At 45.1% G+C, this 21,454-nt stretch overlaps 1 protein-coding gene across 1 annotated transcript in view; it reads right to left on the bottom strand.

Annotated features, from left to right (window-relative positions):
* The window catches only part of LOC128763399 (protocadherin-16-like), a 121,295-nt gene extending 102,177 nt beyond the window's left edge, over positions 1-19,118 (bottom strand). Inside the window, exons 1-2 of the mRNA XM_053872163.1 lie at positions 18,884-19,118; positions 4,853-6,662 (exon numbers count right to left, since the gene is read on the bottom strand). Of these exons, the coding sequence (XP_053728138.1) occupies positions 4,853-6,643 (1,791 nt within the window). The 5' untranslated portion in view covers positions 6,644-6,662; positions 18,884-19,118. The remainder of the gene's footprint in view (positions 1-4,852; positions 6,663-18,883) is intronic.
* Positions 19,119-21,454: the final 2,336 nt, after the last annotated feature.

Genomic DNA, 21,454 nt, shown 5'->3' with positions numbered 1-21,454 from the left:
TCAGTGAGATGCGACATTTGCCAAACTTTTCCTTCACATTTTGAGCAATAGTCATTTTTCAATGACTGTTTACAACACTACAATCATACATACCAACGTTTTCGTTCATCCACAGGTCATATGCCAACTAGTCACTAAGAAAATCGATGACTAGTTGACTTGGATATCAAAATAGGTGCAGGCCTGAATTACGTAAACCTACAGCTAGTTGAGGAGCAGAACAAGGACTCACTGGTTAACCTACTTTACTACTTATTTTACACAAATACTACTTATTTTACACAAAATGAAACTTTTTCAGAGAGTAGAAATTCACTGTCAGTGCTGCGAGGACTCACTTGAACATGTGGGATTCCATAAATCTGACTTTCTTTCATATGAGGGGCATGAATAGAATCGTGGATACAAATCTAAACATGTTCCACCAAACATGACTTTAAGGCTAATACTGACTAGTGATTTCTTCACTCTCACCTCTCTCTGCGCGAGAGACCAGGACTGTTCATAAAAAATCAGTAATTCATCACTATTTTTTAAATCAGAAAATCACTGTTATTGTGTCAAAAGTGACGTCCAATATTCTTCCCTGGTCAATTATGGATTTGTCATGGTGGTTGAACCGGCCTTGAGCGGACCGCGGCTCAGTACCTTTCAGCACAGCTTCAGTGTTGATTCATTTTATTTTTTTCATTTTTTCAGAAGCTTTTATGTAGTAAAATGCAATGGCTTCTCTCCGACGCAGGAAACGCTGCGATTCAAAACCAGCTGCTTCTTTTCCAAACTGATTTAAATTAATCCTGAGATGAAACATTGCATCTCATTCTTTTACAGCATCAGATATATTCAGAACTTCTGGAAGAGGACATGGAATAAAAATGAATAATGGGTAAGAGAATCAGTCATGGAGCGTGAAAGGAGCTTCAGAAAGCTGGTGGTTTGAAGGGGAGTTCATGTTTGATTACCCGTCTTCAGATGACCTATTTTCCTACTGTTGTACTTCATCAACTCAGGCATGTTGTTTTAAAGTCGCCTACTCATTTACAATACAACTTATCAAAAAATCATCTATCGCTCAACTGATGTGGGGAGGAGGGAATCACTGGGAGACCAAAGCGGAACAATCATGAGCTGCTCTCCCGCTGACCCGTGCAGAAGACAAAACAATCCCCTCTAGTATTTAGATATACCATTCTTTTGCTGACTCCGTCAAACACACACCACAGGAACTCGGCAAACTCAAAATCTGGAAGATCTGACACAAGATCTGGTGAGCATCGCTTCTGTTATTAGCTTGTCGGCAAAGCTAAAGCAGTCAGTGTTTTGTTCAGGTTTTAAGACATATTTTATATTTATGAGAATACTTGAAGAACAATGGTAAGAATGGAATGATGGGAGGCAAAGAGGAGAATGCAGCCATGATGAGTGGTTCACAGACTTAGAGGAGTCTGAGATGAGGATAGTGAGGTGGTCTGGGTGAGTAGAAAGGATTGAAGATCTGAGAAGAGTGTGTCAGGAGGTGAAGAGGTTTGGAGACTAGGATGGTCTGGGTGCTGGGAGAAAAGAGACAGAGTTGGATCAAGAAAGTTGGAGTTGTTGTTGGAGCTGAGAGTTGAAGAAAGTTGGTTGACCACCAACCAAAGAGGTGAGACTAGGGATGATGGTGAAGGGGAGGACTCAATGTGGCAACCCAGCTGGACTAGAGAAGATTGGAAGATATGTGGAAAGGAACACCACCACCAGAACAACCTTGGGTGAAGACTGGACCAGAGGAGCCATCATGTTCAGAGGGCCAACACAAGCTAACTCATGCTAACTCAGCGGCCACAGGCACAATAGTAATGTTTGGTTTGTCATGTCGGGTTTTTAACGTGGAGCCTCTATGGTCATTTCATCTGCTTTTCAAGACTCCCGTCCTCCATCTTTCTTCACCAAACTCGGTAATCCACTCGTCTCATGAATCCTCTTCATCTCCTCACTGGTCGTCCTCCTCTTCATCGTCGACCCACTCCACATGCCCAAAGCATTGGGCCTCCCAAACCTACAAACTTCTCCACGTTCTTATGATATGGGGGTTCTCCCCAGGTCTTTAGCTGCCTAGGGGACCCCTTTGCTGGGGTCCTGGAGTAGAGGGAGTTTTGACAACATGAAGGGGGGTGTGACTCCATCACCGCCAGTCAAGCAGAACACCTCCTTCTCAGTAGGAGGACCAAGAAAGATGTACATTGCGTTCCGCACCCATATGGCGGGGAGGAATCCTGTGGAGAACCCTGGATCTACTGCATTTATTTCTTCGTGTTCCCTCCCAAAGACAACCTCAGTATCTTTTATGGATGAAGAGATGAAGCTTTGCTGTCTCTGACTCAAACAGAAGTCCACAGTGTTTTACGAGCTGTGACTAAAACGCCTCAAATGTGTCGAGACAAATGATAAAACGAAAAATGACAGACGTGTTTGTCCAAACCAAGCATCACTTTGAAAGAGAGGGGCTTCATTGATGGAGTGAAAAGCAGCCCTCAGACGCCTCGCTGAGCAGTTTGGATTCTCGCTGGCACCCCAAGTAAGAGCAGCCTGTTCTCACATGGTCGGCCAAGCAGAGTCCAGCTGGTCCAAGAGGGGCCAGGGAGGAGGCTTTCTTTTTGTCCAACCTGGACCCCACAAAACCTTTGATACCGGAGAGTCTGTCAGGGCGGAAGCCGGGAGACAAGCTCCTGACAAAGTGGGAAAAACCGACTCATCAAACCTCTTTTAATTTGTCTGCTCTCTTCTGCTGCGTGTGATTAATCGCCAGTGGACCTCACACAAAATCTCTCCCTGCTTCTATTTCTGCATTCAGGCCAAGAGTTGCGGTGAACCCCTCCTCCTCCCCCTCCTCCTCCCATCAAGGCCAAACGCTGGGCCAAGATCCCGTTAGCTGGGTCTTCCGTCTCTCCAGCCTCGATTCATGGCCGACTAAAGCGCCCACTCGTGAAGAAAAGACGTTGCATGAATCTGGGTAAAAAGAGAGAAAAGCTTGAGCCCAACTTGAGACAACGCTAAAGGAGAAGCCCCGCAGTCACTGGAGTGCTGTAATTTGTCTGAACTTTCATTCATCTTGTCGCCTACAGCCATTTTTTCTCACGCTCAACTAGCCTCATTAAGGTGCCTTTTGAGGGTGAAGTGACATCTTTGGATTAAGCTCTGAATTTGTCTCCGCCGGTGAATATGTCCCGCCCCTCACCCCTCCAGAAGAGGGACTCCGCGGTTCCCCTGGAAACTCTTTGAGAGGTGAAAAGGAGGACAGCCAAAATTGGGGTCATCTTGGCCGAGTGCAGGTAAGTCCCCGCTAATGCGGCCCAGTATCACAAATATTCCACACGCGGACCGATGAATTCCTCTTCAGCTCATCAAGTACATTCTTGTTTGCCCCCCGAGACCGAGTTCAGATTCCTGGATGAGGTCAGCGTGAAAGTGCGTGTTTATAAAATCAATCACATTAGAACCTGTTAACTAAATACATCTGCAACTGAAGATTTAGACCCATAAAAGGGCCACGATAGGTGCAGGGAGGGCTTTCAGCGACTCGCACCACTGACAGGAAAATAATGCGAGACTCTTGCAGGAATATATTTTATCATAGCTCCATGCTTTACTGCTGTTATCAAAGTAACACTGATACCAGCTGCGGAGATGTTTTAGGGAGAATTCATGGTGCTGAAAAAAATGAAGGTAAAGTTCTAAAAAATTATATAACAAGAAAAAAAAACTTCTAAACAAATTATAAATGAATTATTGAAATAAGTATGACCATAAATTGAAATATAATGAAAACAATAATTTAAATATTTTCCATATATTCTGCAGTCAGTATAAACTATTATAATTTTATGCATCCAAAATGTACATATAAAAAAGAATTAGATATATGCATTAAAAATAAGAAAAAACAATAAAGCTGAAATGATATATTTTTTATTTAAATAGAAATATTTGGAATATATTTACTTACATAAGATATATGAAAATATCATTGTAGCTTGGAAAAATATTGAAAAAGAAACCGTGAAAAATAGGAAAATAATAGGGGAACAATTAACAATAATAATTAAAATAATAATAACAATAATAATAATAATAATAATAATTAAGGAAATATATAATAATGAAATAATAATAATAATAACGTTTTATTACATGAATTTATTGGAATTTAGATATGTTTTTGTAAAGTAATTAATATTTATTAATATGGAGCACAATATTAATTAAAATTTGTGTATTTAATTACAAAATTACTGCAATATAAAAAATACACTTCATTAAAAATAAACAAATAATAATGAAAACAAACAAGTCAACAGATAAAGAATGTATATTTAAATTATATTATATAAATTATATATATATAAATATATCTAAATTTATACAAAAAATATAGGACTGATTTAGAAAGTAATAGGGATGTAAATAATGCTTTTGAAGAACCATATATCTATGAATGTGTTTTTTAAATGTGAACAGAAAAATAATTCATTAATTCATATTTAAATAATGTGATGAATCGATAAAATATCAGTTACGCTTGAGTGTTTACATTTAAATTTTGAAGTGATTGAATGAAGTGGATTGAGGTCCTGTCCAACTCTGTCTTGAGCAGGACACAGTTCAAACAAAGATGAACGCTCGCAGCTCACAGTCTCACCCTCAGTTCAACCAGAATCCCGATCAATTTTCCTCCCCGTGAAAACACTCAGCAACCTTTAAATAACTTCATATTTCAGCCCTCGAGCCCGAGTTCAGATTCCAGCGTGAGCTCAGTGAGAAAGAGTGTATTTATATAATCAATCATCCTTAACTAAACACAGAACCGTCCTACCTCCAGAACGCAGGTCCCCGGAGCCGTGCTCTCCATGATGGACACGTTGTAGAAGTTCTTCTGGAAAACCGGCTCGTTGTCGTTTATATCCTGCAGCGCGATGTTGACCACCGCCGTGGAGGACAGGGGGGGCTTGCCGCCATCCGTGGCTAGCACTGTGATAGCAGGATTGGGGTTCTTTTCGTAATCCAGCTGGGACAACGTGGTGATAATCCCTGTGATGGCGTCAATCCCGAACCAGTTGGAGAAAGCCCCTTTGTTGTGCAGGATGCTGTAGGTGATGTCCCCGTTGGGTCCCTGGTCTTTGTCACGAGCGGTGACTTGAAGCACGAAGCTCCCGGGGAACACCACCTCAGGGATGACCTGCCTGTACACCGGCTGGTCGAAGAGAGGAGGGTTGTCGTTAACGTCAGTCACCTGGATGGTGAAGGAAGACTCGGCTCTGAGAGGAGGAGTGCCCGAGTCTGTGGCCATCACCCTCAGTTCGTACGTGTCCCTCTCCTCGCGGTCCAGGATTCTGTCCACACAGATCAGGTAGATTATGTTGTCTTTGGTGGTCAGTCCGAATTTCCCATCTCCTCCCTCGAGCGACACGTTGACGTTGGCATACTCGCCGTAATCCGGGTCGGTGACCGAGATCCTGGCCACGTACTGCCCCGGCTGTGCTCCCTCTGAGATCCTAGGAGAGCCATCCTCACTGAGGAAGATGATGGTCATGGTCGGCTGGTTGTCGTTGTAGTCTCTGACGTGGATCGTGACGAAAGCGTTGGTCACTTCGGGATGCGTGGCGTTGTCTTGCGCTTGAACCACCAACTCGTGGACTCTCCTCATCTCAAAGTCCAGCGGTTTGTTAAGCGTGATCACGCCGGAGCGCGGGTCGATGACGAAGTAGCGGTCCGGGTCGCTCTGCCTGCGGTTGATCTCATATAGCACGACGCCGTTGTCGCCCTCGTCCCTGTCCGTCGCAAACACCTGCAAGATGCTGCTCCCAGGTTGGAGGTTCTCCGTGATGATGGCGTGGTAGCGGCTCTGATTAAACACCGGAGCATTGTCGTTGATGTCCTGCACACTTACGTCCAAGGTCATCTGATCCGTCCTCTTTGGAGAACCGCCATCAAAGGCCTCCAAAGACAACGTATAAGTGGATCTCTTTTCTCGGTCTAGAATTGAGTTGACCACCAAGTCCAGGTAGAGCACTTCGTTACTGCCCCGCCTGGTCTCCAAGGTGAAGGCCTGGCCGATGTTCCCGTCCTTGATGAGGTAGCCTTGCGTCGTGAGAAGGCCTTTGTCGGCGTCGACCGCCGGGTCAAGAGGAAACCTGGTCCCAATGGCCGTCTGCTCCGGAATCTTAAAAGCAGCCCGCTTCTTTGGAAAACTGGGCGAGTGGTCGTTGATGTCGTTCACCTTGATGGTGACCTCCACGGTCACGCCCGTCATGGTGACCGCGAAGAAGTTGTACCGATCCCTCAGTTCTCTGTCCAGAACTTTGGCCGTTTTAATGATCCCAGTGCTCTCGTCGATGTCCAGGTCCGTTCCCACGCCGGTGCCCTCGTGATCCGAGATGAAGTACAGGGACGCGGTGACGCCCGGGGGAAGTCCGGCGCTTATGTCCCCGACGATGGTGCCGGCTGGCTGCTCCTCGTCCAGCTGCAGATCCAGCGTGGCCAGCACCGCGGGTGAGCACATGGTCACCAGCTCCAAGGCCACGTACAGCATCAGCATAATCCGACGGTTCCACCCAGCCTCGCGGTGCAGAGGATCCATCACAGCTCTCCCAAAACCTGACTTCATTTTGACCCTTTTGTTAAACCTGCACACAGAGAAGAGAAAAGGCTGAGTCACGTCAGAGTCTGACAACAGCACAACATTATTTCACCGCAGACAAACTTGGCTGCAGGAAAACAACTCAGCTCCTGACCACAAAGAGTCCGTACATGAAGTTTTCCTCCACTGCTTAACCTAATAAGTCAACACCAAAGTCCACTCGCATTCCACAAACCCCACCTTCGCGAGAGAAACATTAAAACCGCAGGAGAACCAGCTCTGGCGGCGAGTCGCAGCTTTAATTAAAAAGGTTGGAGTCTTTTTTCTCGCACAGCCACCTGCAGCGTTCGCCACAGCGCCGCTCTTTCACAGCGCCGAGCTGGAGACGCAGTCTTGTTGGTTTTCTGCTTCACATGCGTTTGAACACATGATGTGACATGACTCAATCAAATAAAGACAACTGTTTATTGTAACTTACAACAATATGTAGGGAGGAATCTCAACCCTTTGGGCGCAAAAGTTGCAAAATTGTGACAGACAGCATTGTGGCACTTGACAAGCCAATCTATAGAGATGGCGCCTGATGTAGCTACGACACCTGCAACATCAACCTGAGCAACATTTGAACCAGTGAATCTCGACATCTACAAAAGATGAATACTAAAAAATCAAAAATATATTGATTGACTGATGAATATGTTGTATATCTTTTCTGCATTCTTTATGTGGAGATTTCTCGGACTCTTCTCTCTGTTTGGTACTGTATTATTGTAAAGTGTATATTTGAGGTTGGTTGTTGGTAGCTGGCAGGTAAACTGCAAATTTCATTTTTTTCGTTCCCTTAAAACATTTTGAATGGAATTGTATTTAAATTATTCACGTCACTGACACATCACAGTCATGTTTTGAGAATGAATTATTGTAATGCATTTTTTATTTGCTTCATTTTGCACATTACTTTTAGAACTTTTTTCTTTTTGATGTATTATCATCAAACCTGAATTTATTTTTGTTATTCATAACTCATTTGTGTCTCTTACTCAGACTTTCATAACACTCATTTTTCAAGAAAATGTAAAACAAATTCATATTTTTGTCCAGTGATATTTTGAAGCTTTTGAAAGTAATTATAGAGAGATTTTTTTTAATCCCCGCTGTCACCATAAATCAACTACAATATGTATTTTATACTAGTAAATAGCCCCTGCATGAAGACCACCTGAAGACCAACAGAACTGAGAGTGCTTCACACCTCGTCATCAGGAGGTCAGGAGTGGAGGAAATTGGAGTTCAAAAGATGCTTCAGGTAATTACACCCCAAGGACCTGCTTCTTTGGAGTTTTCCAGTCCTCATTCATCATGAGCCTCACTCGTGGTCTTCCACTCCAACATCGCGGTATCTTCTCTCGTGCCCAAACCACCTGTCTTCTCCAACGTTGTATCCAAACTTCTTCATCTCTGACTCTTCTCACTCTGACTCCAGAATCAAAAGCTCTACATTTAACTCTTGCCACTACTCTGACCATCCACTCAGGTGTTGCCCCCCCTCCTGCACTCTCTTCTTCTCCTCCTTTCACCTCAGCACATGCAACAAATAAACTCATTGAGCAATAATATGTCGACTGGGGCTCTTAAAATTTAGAAACAGTGGTCAGTGGGTTTTCATATTTACTGGAAAGCTGTTTTGAGAAGTGACTGGTCCCTGGTTAAACTCTTGAGCAATAGAATAGACTATTATAGAGACAATTTCCGCTGCTTTAGACAGTTCTTGCTCTCTCCGGATCGACGCGATCTTCGACGTTGCATCTGTTCAGCGCAGAATTGAACCCGTTTGATTCGCTCATCAATGCGTTTTAAATCGCAATCGCTCGCTGGCCATTCTGGGAATCATCCACGAGCCTGATGGATTACAAGCGAATCACTCAGCTTCTGCATCAATCGCCGTGAAGCTAATGCCACCGCCGCCGCCGCCATGAAGGCGAGATGAGAAACGATCAGCACTGGTTCCACTTCCACCATCACTGCCCCGTTCAAATCCGTTTTGCTTTAACCGCGAGGACAAACGAGGAAAACATCGATCGCTGGAATGAAAACATTTTCATTCGCATGATACCTTGAAGCTCTCGACAGTACTTGAACTTGTCAGCCCTGGTTATTGATTTACTTCTCTACAGAACAGTGGAGGCAATTTTAGAATTTCTTCCTGAAAGCACAAAGGATAGCTTTACAAGGCCCGGAGCTTTGGTCCAAATGCCACGACTGTAAAAACGCTGGAGGACCTCAGCAGCCAAATGGATGTAGCAGATGCGACAAGGACGGCTTACCGCTAAAGGGTTAAGACGCGCTTCTAAAAAAATTAAAATTTAAAAAATACTCCTGAGAGATCATCGATGAGGATCGATGAAGAGTCTTAGAAAGTTGACAGAATTGTGCTACAAGAGCTACTGGCACTGGCAGAGTGAGAAGACAAAAGAGCTGAGGACAGTTTAGTTTTAACATGTGAACACAACGTGAAAGACGCTGCACATTTGTGAGAGAGGAGGACTTGGTGTTGTTAGTGACTTGTTTTAAATGACTTGAAGTTGCCTCACTGACTGAGTTTGTTTCGTGTTCAGGTGAAAAGACTCATTCTTTGCATCTGTTGGAGTTGAAGTGATGGACGGATTTCCAGGGTGTCCATCAGGATTCATTTGAAATGAAGACAGACAATAAAATCACTTTTTTTTTTTTTTTTTTACTTTAGTTTGCTTTAGTGTTTCTTTCTGGATTTTTCAGTTAGAAAGGCACCAAACCGCCATAATCATATCCACTTCCATGATGAGTTTTCCGCTGTTATTCTGGCGTCTCTCATTGAAGCCGTGGCAGTGCGCCACAATGGTTTATATGTAGTGGAAACCCTGGGCTCCAACAACTATGGTGATGGGTGGATGAGGTTTCGTGACACAGTTCTGAAGTGTTGATGAAGTTTCATGATACAGTGTCCTGATTTTCAGTGGCCACCAGATGGCACTGTCTGCTGTAACATGTTTGGATTTGAACAATGAATTCAATGAAACCTCACATCTCTAGTGGGACGCAGTTTCATCAACTGTTTCATGATACCCGATTCATCGCTCCATCAGTACGAGTCGTGACAGGAAGGATGTTAACAGGTACAAGCAGCTATAGCTAGCTTCCTTTGAAGGGCGTTCATCTGGGAGGAGACCACGGGGCAGACCCACTGAAGCGCCTTCAACCGTCAGTTGATCTGAGAATAGCATGACAATTCGAAGAGCTGGAGGGGTTGAGGAGTAAGAGGCAAGACCATCTTTCTTTCCATCACCAAGGACCTTTGGCCAATTTCCTCACTCAAAATGTGTTTTCTTCAAATTTTCATTTATCCTTCCAGTTGATATTTTGTGGAGCATTGTTTTTTTTCTTTTCCACAGGTTGACATTTTAAGGAAACTGTTTTTGAAACTGCAATTTGTTCCAACCATCTTCTGAATTTTCCTGTTTCGTTTTCGATTTTTTTAATCATTGAAGTCGACTTCCACTGATGAATTTTGTGTTCATTTCTGAGATATTTCCTGTGAAGGGACACAGTGTGATGTCCGACAGTTGTGTCCTCCATAAATCAAAAGCAAGGCTGGTGACTTGGAGGCGATTAAGATGCGGATGATGATGATGACTGATCGATAGATAAAACACTTGCTCTATTGAGGAGAAAAAAAAAAAGACTTAAAAAAAGTTTTTCATCAAAAGTAAGGATGTGACTGGAGCTGTTAATAAACCCACTAAGCATTTTATTGACTGAGGGAGGAAATCAGAGCACCTAATGAAACCAGTTAGAGCAGGCTGAGATGAAGATCACTGCACATAAACCTGGCTCTCAGACGTCGGCTTCACACAGTCGCACTTATTACCAGATGTATCGCTCCATGTATCATTCCGCCGCTCGACCACAGACCTGGAGCTAAACTTAGTGTTGCCCCAACGTCACCTCTTTGTCCGCAGGAATTACAGCACCGACCCACTTTCCTTTCAATCCTCAGCACTAATTGAAGCAAACAAATCCGAGGTTTCTGGGATTTACATGCAGAATGAACCTTTTGTTCGGAGCCGGAGCGGAGGATTGCGGGCACCTCGGCGGCCCGGGCGGCCTCGCCGCCTCTCCACTGCGGTCCAGATCATGTTTGGCAGCGCTCGGCAGGTATTCACGCGCTCCACTTCTCTGTGAAGTGCTGTTTGTTTTAGGCGCCGCTATCGAGCGCGGCAGACCTTTGGTTGGCAGAGCCCGAAATATCGACTACATCTGAATAAACTTTGACTCCCGAATGAGCCAACGTTACACACGCTCGCCGCTGCCAAACCTCATGTGAAGTGAGAATATGAAATATAATGTCGAGCGAATTAGCCACAAATCAAATTGACAAAGCTGTGAATGTAGTTCCCCGATGAAACGTAATCCATATTGAATTATTGAAAGGAATCTCCTGGCGCTTTACCACCGACAAATGTAGCCCATCGCAGACGAGTGAAGGTCAGGAATCTTGTCCTCAATACATCCACAGTTTGGAAGGTTGTACTGTTTCATGTTTGCCAATAAAATGTTTCTGCTCGCCGAATTCTTTCACCAAAGCACCCCACAAACTTTCACTAATTCACTTAACCAGCCGAATCAGCAACTACGTCTTGCTGACTCAGCAATAGCTCTTTACACAGTCACTAAAAATCCACAATTAGCCTCATTAAAATAACTGCAGATGATGTTACCGAAGCAGTTATGTCACACAAAATGGCTCTTTTTTAGACGTCCAAATAAAGTTCCAGCGCCCAAATTGGCTTCTATTTCCGTCACCAAGTAAAGACGAGCTTCTAATTCCATGTTGTTTTTCCAGTGAACTGACACTGGTGAGGTTTCGGGAACATGTCAGGCAGACGTGAAGGGAGCCGCAGAGGGGGTGGCGGACGGCGCAGGCACCAGAGAGAGTGTTTGACTCTGATGTGACAAAGAGGGCTGACTGAGGAAAATACCAAAACACTTATCTCACTCCAGCTTGTGAGGCGAATTCTAATCCAGCTATTAAAGCTGAATCAGAAGTGCAGCAAGACAACACAAATGAAAGTTGTCTTTTACTTCCAAAAATCTATTACATGTCTAAAAGAACACAGAAAAAGTCAGATCCAGTCCACTAATAGTCAAGTCGAGGGGGCAGCATTCAATGTGAAGACTTCCCCCTGAAGCCTGTCCAGGGTCTGTCACCTGTCAAGTTTATCTAGTGTTTTGTGTTTAAAGTTTCTGAAACAAATTATTCATCAAAATGTTTTCTCTTTTTTGCTTTGGCTTTCAAATTGGAAACCAAAACGACACCGTTGGACCCCCAAAAGACCCTCTTGTTCCCACACAGAGAGCAGCACTGGGTGTTTTTTTAGGATTTAGCGGAGAGAAAACACGCACACACCTCCAGTCTTTGAAGACGACACCATCTGATATTACATGGCCGCATCATTGAAAACACATGTGCGTCAGATTACTGGGAGCGGGAGGAGGGGCAGGCGACCTACAACCAAAGCCTCATGGGAACCTGCCCGAGAGGACTGTTGACCAAAGAGTACGGGTCACATCTCTCCGCACTACTGTCCTTAACATCCTCCCAAAAATGACAATTAATGCTCCAAAAAGCTGCGGCTGTGAAAGTGTGGAGCGGCTGCACGGAACAAACACCTTTGATCTTCGGCCAGGAAAAAAGCAGCTGCCTTCTCTCCATCAGTCATCCACTCGTCAGGTCCAAGACACGCGTCAGTCTGGAGAGAGTGACGGGAGATCAGTCGTTGTGTGTTTCCTATCAGACGCTGCAGGGAGACGCTGATTAAAAAAGTTGCTCGCTTCTACTGGAGAGGAGAAAAACTTCAGCGAGGTTTTGGAAAAAATATGGAGCGACCCACATCATCTCAGCGTGATCGTTTCTGCACATTTTTGGTTCTAGTTCTCTCCACGCTGGAGTGTGTCGCCCATATTCAGGATGAGGATCAGCTGAGATCATGGTTCCCAAGTGGAAGAAGGTCTTGTTCACGAGTGAAAGAAGAAGAGACTCCTCCTTCTCAGTCAGCTCTGTGAGGAGCATACCCACATGGGAGGAGACCCCGGTGCAAGCTGAGGACTAAGCCATGATGTCATCTCTGTCTCCACAGCAGACTGCGACTATAGAACCATTGTGACCCAAAACGTGCAAACTACAGGACGATTTTATCAAAGGACACATCAAAGGACACGTACCTTTCCCGCCACATTTAGAGCAGTTATAATTGAAATAGTTTTGTTTACAAAACGCTTTCTTTTTTCAATTACTATTTTATACACAACATGTTGGAGTGCTCGTCCACCCGTACAGATCATATCCCGACTTGTTGACAAGTCCTTCCGGTAGTAGGTGACTAGTCGACGATGAAAACTGTTGTTAGTTGCAGCACTAGCGCCAACCAAGGTGAGTGGAGAGATCAAGTCTCTCAGCTCACTCTGTATTCCTTTAGGAGGTTCCATGACTGAGAGAAGTCTGGGTCTCTTCACTTGCACTGCTGCCTCCTCAATCCCACCCATGATGCCAAGTTTAGTGACGGACCAAATGAAAACAGAACAATGTAGTATTGGATCACACGGCAGCAGCCAACCTTCAAAACCAGCACGGCTGCTGATCAAACCCAGCACTGTAGCCACGCTCGTCCGTGTCTAACCAACCAATTCATTTCCGCCAAGAACAGACTCACCGACAAGGTGGATGGCTAATTATCCGCCTGGCTGACTGACATTACGCTTCAAACCGCAGTTTCACCTCTCCACAATAAACACAGTCTTCGCAGCTCGTCCAAGGCCCGTTCTCTGCTCATGACAGTTTTAACTTCCTTTCAGTTTATCCAAGCAGCGAATCACCTGCCGGCTGCTGCAACATCTGGATCAGTGGCAGCGATGAGTCAAAGCTGCTCCAACATTGCGGCGAGTTCTGCTTCAAGAGTCAGCTTTGGTGCCAACATGGAGATTAGCAAAGTTGTCAAGCCCAGATTGGCGAGAAGATTTCTCTTTTGGAAGTTGAAATGGAACCAGAATGAAGCAAGCACAGCGACTCGATAGTTCGACTGCCCCACTCTCCACCATCCGTCAAAGAAGAAGGAGGATGTGGTGACTTAAGTAAAAACGCTGTGGCTGAAAACGATGCATTTATGAGCAAAATAAAGGATGAAAAAAGGGACTCAGCAATTATGTTTCATCAACTCTTATCGATCCATTCTCTTAAGCGAAGGATGCCACAGCAGCCTCAGCTGGCTCGGCTGCGCTACTACTTTGAGTCTCTCCTGCATGACAGAGCTCAAGTCTTTAAAGGTATGTTATGCGCATGCCACTTGGTGACATTTGTCGTGCTACTTGAACCCAAGTAGTGGTCAAGTTTCCACTGCCACTGAAGCAACTTCCTCCCGCCCCTGTGGTTGCTGGGGGCGGGTCTACAGCTAGTGGACCAGCAGATCGGTGAGGAAGAATCGGTGTTGTGAATGCTAGCAACCGCTACGACCAGGTTTTCTCTCACTGCTTCTTGTTGATACAGTTCTACTCCCCACAAATGTGACCACGATATCTGGGCTCCCACTGGCTTTCACACCGCGACTTATTTTTCAGCTCAGATCTTTCAATTTCAGCATTTGACTGAGGCGAGCTGGCGCTGCGAACCTGTCGCCCCAAACTTGCCAAACAGCCCGCTCCCATATTGCAACCCAACAGATTAACTTGAGACATCAGTGGCTTCAGACACAACCTTCTGTACCTTCTGTCATGTTCTTTCAGTTATTACTCCACGCGTGTGACCACAGATGAGAGTCAGACTCACGAGTAAGTAGATAGTCCTTTAGCTCAGCTCTTTCTTCACCAGGACAGACCTCATTCTCCGGCAGCCTTCACTTTGACGTTACATTTTTGCTTTCTGATGACAATATGAATCCTAACTGTTGGGGGGATGCAACTCAAACTCCACTTTTAGCTTTTAGCTTGGAGGGCGTCTGGGCGTCTGCAAAACATGAAAAAATGGACGCCAGATTCTCGACCATAGCTTGGCCGGCAGATTACGCTGGTTAATGGTGGCATCTGCCAAGCTACAGTCGAGAATCGGGTGTCCATTTTTTCATGTTTTGCAGGCTTCCAGACCCCTCCAAGCTAAAAGTCTGGCCGTTGTAGAGCGCTCATAAAAAACGGCCAAAACAAACCCTCAACTAGATTACGCTATTATTCTGGGTCACGCTTGACAATGCAGTTGTACCGTGAAAGACGGAAAAGACAAGGCAATGACATCATACGCAAAACATTTGCCCATCTATCCACACTGGGACCTGGATTCAAAAAGTTCCAGATCATGTGACTTTAAGCCTGTATTTCAGAGGGTGAGGCCTCGCAACAGAGATCACATGATAAAGCTGGGTCTCACTCTATTCTATCCAGCTAATCCACCCTCGGTACAGTCGGACGGCGCGCTCCATTATTCCTTGAAAACTCTGTTGAAGCCTTTTATGATCTCATCCTGATAATAACGGACGGCGGAGTTGTTGTTGTTAGAAGGCAGACAAGCAGAGAGATGTGGGCGTCAAACCGTGAGCCATCGCTGCGGATCAACAGTCTTGCTCGTGAGTACGAGTGAAAGCTGTGGCACAATTGACTGGACAGTTTCTCCACACAGTGGAGAGATGAGCCCCCTCCCCAACCCCCTTTCCCTGAGCGACAACCCGCTCCGAAGCGAGAAGACTTGGCAGCCAACAAGACGTCAGATGTGATCTTAATAATCACTAATTATTATGCTCCTTCCACGTGTGGGCGTCGAGCACAAAACAAGCTGTTTGTTTAGTCAATGAAGAGCAACTTCACTGTGGAAAATTCACTAAAGAGACGTAGTTTGGTTTCAGAACCTCCTGGAGGGTCCCATTTGGCCCGGCGTTTTAGCGACAGCATCGAGTCAGAGACGACAAACAAACGCTGGCACCGCCGCCTCACGCTGGTTCACACTCCACTTGTGTTACTGATGACGAGGCCTCGGATGGCTCGCCGTAAAAACCGCAGGCACTCGCAGCCAGACACTTTGGAGGACCGAAAGACACATTCTGGGTGGCGTCTTCTAGCGGTGGTCCCTGGAGAAAATGTGTTTCTCATTCCTGTTTTCTTTTACGAGCGCAGCTTCGTCAACAGCTTGTGCGATCGAGCTCGCACGCTGCACCGCAGGTCTATGACATAAGCCTTGGATTATTACTGAAGCGCTGTCGGTCTCATTCTGCCTTCACCCGTCAGTGTTTACTCATGTTTGTTTGCCGGCCATGAAATGATGACGAATGGCTGTAATTGTCAGGGAGACTGATGGAGGCTGTCCTGAAACAAACCCCTTATTGATATTGATAAATAGATGAATGCCTGCTGAATGTAAGACATGAGTCATCGCCACTCTCGCTCCAGAAATCTGTTCGTCGATGGCGCTTAATAACATGCTAGCTCAAACTGTGGAGTCATCAGTAACAAAAGCGCTTCTGTGACGCGAACCGTGAACACACTTTTTTGCTTTTGTTGTAGGGCGTCAGGTGGTCAACAGGAGGCACCAATCACAAGCGTGACAACAGTTACGTTCTCAGAGTGAACTTTCACACCCGGTTTCGGAACGCAATTTTGAACCGGAAAAACTTTGGAACTTGAACAAACATAAGTTGCTTCATGCTTGCAAACCGCTGCATCATCTATGGGTGTGTCCTATTCTCTGTAAACCAACTTAGAAGTAAGTCGAGGAAGTGCTCAGTTTGTTCACTCTGTCAGACAACAGGGTCGCAAAGACGAGAGTCAGCAAAATACATCAGTCCATACGCACTTGCCACAGACCAGTGAAGTAACAAACGTTTCCAGAATATCGGATTGAGTCATTATTTTGCCGATGTGAGTGACACTACTTAGCTCCTCCCACTTAAGTTCCATTTAAACCTGAATGCAGACGGGCTGGTTCGAAAGAAAGCACAGAGGATTGGAGAATCTCGGACAGCACCAGTTCCACAACTGTGTCGGTGTGAAAGGCCCATTTATATTCACCGCAATAAAATAACTAGCATGCGCATCTTAGCCACAGAAGCAGCTAGTAACAGCATCTAAATAGATGTTTAAGTGTATGTTTATTCAGAAAAGTAACATTCATTCAGCACTGTATATGTTTGGTCGTTGTGTGGTCGGTAGTCAGAATCCTGTCCCGTCGGATCTCGCTAATGTACATCCGTCCTCTCTTAAGTAGCTTGGCAAATAAAAAGCACTCCGTGACACAAAAAAACTCATCCATATGTCATCGTACTTCACAAACTATGAACGGCCTTATTTGGCCTTCCATGATCCCAACCGTTGTTCTAGAATTGAAAGACAAAACAACTGTACAAAAGCGATAAGCAAGAGCAAAAGACTCGCTGAATTGCGAGGAAGTTTGCAGACTGTCGACGTGGAACTGACTGTGTATTTCACTGAAAATACCAAACCATTCATTGCTACTGAAGCTAACATTCAGAGAGTTGAGTGCAACTGTTGGACCTTGAGTGCACTTCTCTCCAGCCTCTCACTTTGTGTGTTCAACACTCAAGAGGGCTTCATGACACCAGCTACCCCGGTTGATACGGAAGAAATCAGGATTTGCCTAGTAGACTTTGTTACGTAGCAGAAGTCGCACAGTGGTTGTAACCTCTGGACGACGACAGAGAACCATCACTTAACCGTGGTGGCATCGGTTCTGAGCTAACACGGGTTGAAGCTTTAATCGCTATGAGACGAGCTTAGCTTCTATAGCTCCCCTGGTGGTCATCACCTATAAAGTGTAGGAAAAGCATTGTACCAGAGGGACCATGCCATTCACTCATGAGCCATCACAAGTTTTCATCTCATAACACCTCACAGTGACACCTAGTGGCAGGAACTGAGCACTACAGACAACACCAAACAAAGGCAGCTACACCAGCAGCAAGTGGCCATAATGTTTTGGCTGATTGAAGTATGTTGACCTTCAGATGTGGTCGAGACCAAGATCCCATCGATGGGTATCGTACGATCTACAACCCCTGTGTTTACAGGGGCCACTTGAAATAAAACCCTCCGTCCATAAACAGGAACAGAAGAGAGAGAAGATCAGTCTGGGCTTCCTTCGCTGGCCTCCTAAATATCCGAAAAAGCCATCAGAACCTACGGCTCAAGTGGAGCCCTGCAGAGATTTAATTGATTTATTAATTGGCGGGGGTGAGCGCCTCTTTGCACGGTCGCTGGCCCCGGGAGCCTCGCCACTGGGGTGCGAGCGGAGCGACGCGCACAGAGGTGAACAATGCAATAACTCACTGGGAGCGACCAATTTAAGAGGAATGTCTCGGAGGGGGCCGACAGAAGTGTGACATGACAAGGCAGTAAAAATTCCCCTCTTCACAAGACGAAGTATTTACTGCCAGGATTTCATGGTGTTTTCGCAGGTGGAGCAAATAAGAGATGGCCGCCTCTCTCACCAGTTACCTGCTCCATTTCGATTCGGGCGGTAACTCACCTCAACAGCCGTATCATTATGACCATGTGCCGATGAGCCGAGGCACCTTTGGAAGCTTGGGTGTTGCGTCAAACATGCCAGCAGAACTTAATGAATTCCAGCTTTAAGGAACCGTCACGTTCAGAGCCAATTCCCAGGTGGTCCAGGCAGGTAGGTTACGAGGGTCTCTTGTCATTGGTCGATCAGCTAAACAGCCCATAAACCAGCTAGTAATATCAGAGGTTTCTCTCAGAGGGGTGCTAACATCGTGCTTAGACGTGCTTCCACAGGAGGTTCCAGTCTGCGAGGGTCAGAACCCAACAAATGTGGCCATCACAGGTTGAAGACCTACCGATGATGAGAGGCCAGTCTTTGACTGACATGCTGTTCCGACTTCTTTCAATGAGGTGAGAGCAAGTATTTAAGGCCACAGCAGACTTTGATCTGCAGCCAGGAGAGACTAAAAGGCTGCTACTACTGTATGTGGGAGCGCTGGTTCAGTGGTGGTGGTGTCAGACTGCAGACTCTGTTTTTGAGCTCTGCCATTTGGAGCAATAGACGGGCCAATTTAACGGTGCTTTCTGTGTTCCTCTGACAGCTTTTGATAGCCACTGACCACTGCCGATCAGCAACACACTGGCGGTGCAGCAGGTGGTCATAATGGATCAGGTTTAACCCGCTCGCGCGTCACAATAGCATCCCAAAACGAGGTCAACTTGAGGAGACGCGATACTCACGCTCATCTGCTCCTGGTCTGCGTGAAGAAGCTCTCAGCAAACTGGACTCATAATTCCTTCTGGAGCAAAAGTGACGAATCCATCGCGAGAAAAAAAAAGGAAAAACTTCTTGGAAGGTTCGCCTCTGTTAGATCCAGTCGGGGTCCGAGTCCCGCAAAGACGAAGGCAAACTTCAGGGTTCCGAGAAGTTCTGAAGCGTACGAGGAGTAACGGGCAACACGCTGACTGAAGGCAAACAGTGTGTGGCCGAGCGGCTCTCTGCTCAAATCTGATTTATTCAACATGTGACGGAGACCCACCTCCTTCCCTCCTCTCCTCCTCCTCCAGAACCACGCTGCTGACGGAACTGCTTCGCCTTCACCGCGGGGACTCTGCTGCCACCATGCGGACGTAGTTGCCACTGCAACATGAGCGCTGCTGGAAAGAAGCGAATAAAACATCTTTATTCTGACGCAGTTAATCCTCGCAACACTCGCACTGTGCGTGCAGCAGAAGAAAGAACACACCTACCTCTTATTTCAGGCGCCGTTTCCATCATTTTACCACGTGAAAAACTTAGCAGTAGCAGACTCCACTACTTCACATCGAATGCGTGATTTAAACCATCATTTAAATTAACTATCAGCAGTAGGTACAGATCCATTTGAAGAGATTGTGCCACAACAGACAGTCGTTACAAAGCGCGTGACCTCAACACTGACCACAACACACTCTCATGCAAGCGTGCAATCGGAGCCGGGGCTCGTCACTGGGTTGAAAGTTGCTTGAAAGACACAATGAGTCGCGATAAATGGCTCAAATATATTAGGAAAAGGTCCGGTCTTATTCATGATCGCATCACAATGTATCAAAGGAGATCAGTTCCATCAGATATTGATAAAACCGTTCATTAGGTTTCATTGATGTGACAATGATAAAAATCGAGTTTTGAATATATATATATATATATATATATATATATATATATATATATATATATATATATATATATATATATATATATATATATATATATATATATATATATATATAGTTCAAAATGAGTCAACAATGACAAAATTTGGGGGAAAAAATATATTCAGCAACAAAAATAGGCCTGGCAGAAAAAAAAAACACTGAGTGATTAAAACTGTGAAAGACAAAAAGGGTTTGGGCGTCATTGGATGTCACATTTTAATGGCAGTTTCATGGCATAGTTCTGCACACGTTTCATCAAACACCGATGGCACCATCCCCGACATACCGCGTGGAAATCAGCTTTTGCCCTACAGATAAGAGCGAAATATGAATCACAATACAAACAGTTACTGACAGTTTAGTCGGTAAAATGTGAGTGACTGAATCAGAGTCACCAGAACAAACTTCCATGAGAGGTAAACAAACACATTTTGAAAAAGGACAAAAGAAACAGGGTTTAGAGTTATAAAGGAACAGAGATGTTCGAGGAAAAGGCATTCACCGTGGAATAATTCATGGGTGGACCTCACAGCCACTCTTATGACAGTTTGATTCAATTTCTCGCACAAACAATAGTAGTTCCTTGAGCTTTATTTTCCTGTATCAAAACAAGAGCAACGCGAGGGGATGATGCCACAATAATCTATTTTTAATGAATAAAATGAATTGACTGTCTGTAGTTTAATAAACCCTGAAGATGAGAATTATATTTGATGAAAAAGAAAGAAATGAGTCTGTTTCATTATTAATTTCATACAACTATATACTCAAACTACAGCTATATAAAATAAATAATAAGCGAAAACAGTAAACGTCAAAATGGACATGCTAATTCATCTTCTATCTTCTCTGGTCCTATGTGCCACAGCAGGTGCCTAGTCACCCCCTCATTCACCCATAAACCTCAATGGTTGCTCTCCTCTTCTTCTGTCTCCAACATCCTTGGACCAACATTGTCTCTACTCTCCATGTGTCCAAACCATCTATAACTTCAACCTTTTACTCTCACTTCCAATCTTGCTCCAATTCTGCCACCCTGCCTGCACTCTCCTCCTCGCCTCCCTTCATCACCGCCCATCATTGACTCCACGCACTCCAACTGATGTCTCCTCCATCTCCTCTAGGAGAGACTCAGGTGAAGCCAGGAGACACACTCAGGTACCAGGGAGGGATTTGCAATGCATCAACCTCCGCACAAAAACGACCCATCACACACTGCTGTGTCAAGTCAGAGACCTCCAGAGGGTGTTTTTCATCCCCCAGAAAGGAGGCATTGCTGCGTACAAACTTCCCATCCGGTGACAGAGAGGGACTCAAACTGACTCCCCGGAAAACGCTGCCCCGTTTTTCCTTTCACTTTATTTTCATGGTCAATTATTCAGAGTGGTTAAAATGTTCACGTCACTTCTCATTCCAGGCTCATACATAAGAAACCAGAGGGATCTTTCAGAGTCCCTTTGATAGTTCGAGAGCAATTGCCTGCGATTCATTATCCTCTTAGCTCCTCATCACCCCAGGTTATTGCTGTTTAGCTGGAAATGTACTGTAAGAGATTACAGAGGTTTTGTAGTAAATTACATCCACCGCTGAAATCATCTCTGTTTCTGTTGCAGC

The sequence above is a fragment of the Synchiropus splendidus genome, chromosome 8 (assembly GCF_027744825.2).
Source record: "Synchiropus splendidus isolate RoL2022-P1 chromosome 8, RoL_Sspl_1.0, whole genome shotgun sequence".
Taxonomy (NCBI): domain Eukaryota; kingdom Metazoa; phylum Chordata; class Actinopteri; order Syngnathiformes; family Callionymidae; genus Synchiropus; species Synchiropus splendidus.
Note: the sequence above shows the minus strand (reverse complement) of the source record. Positions and strands in the feature narration are given on the sequence as shown.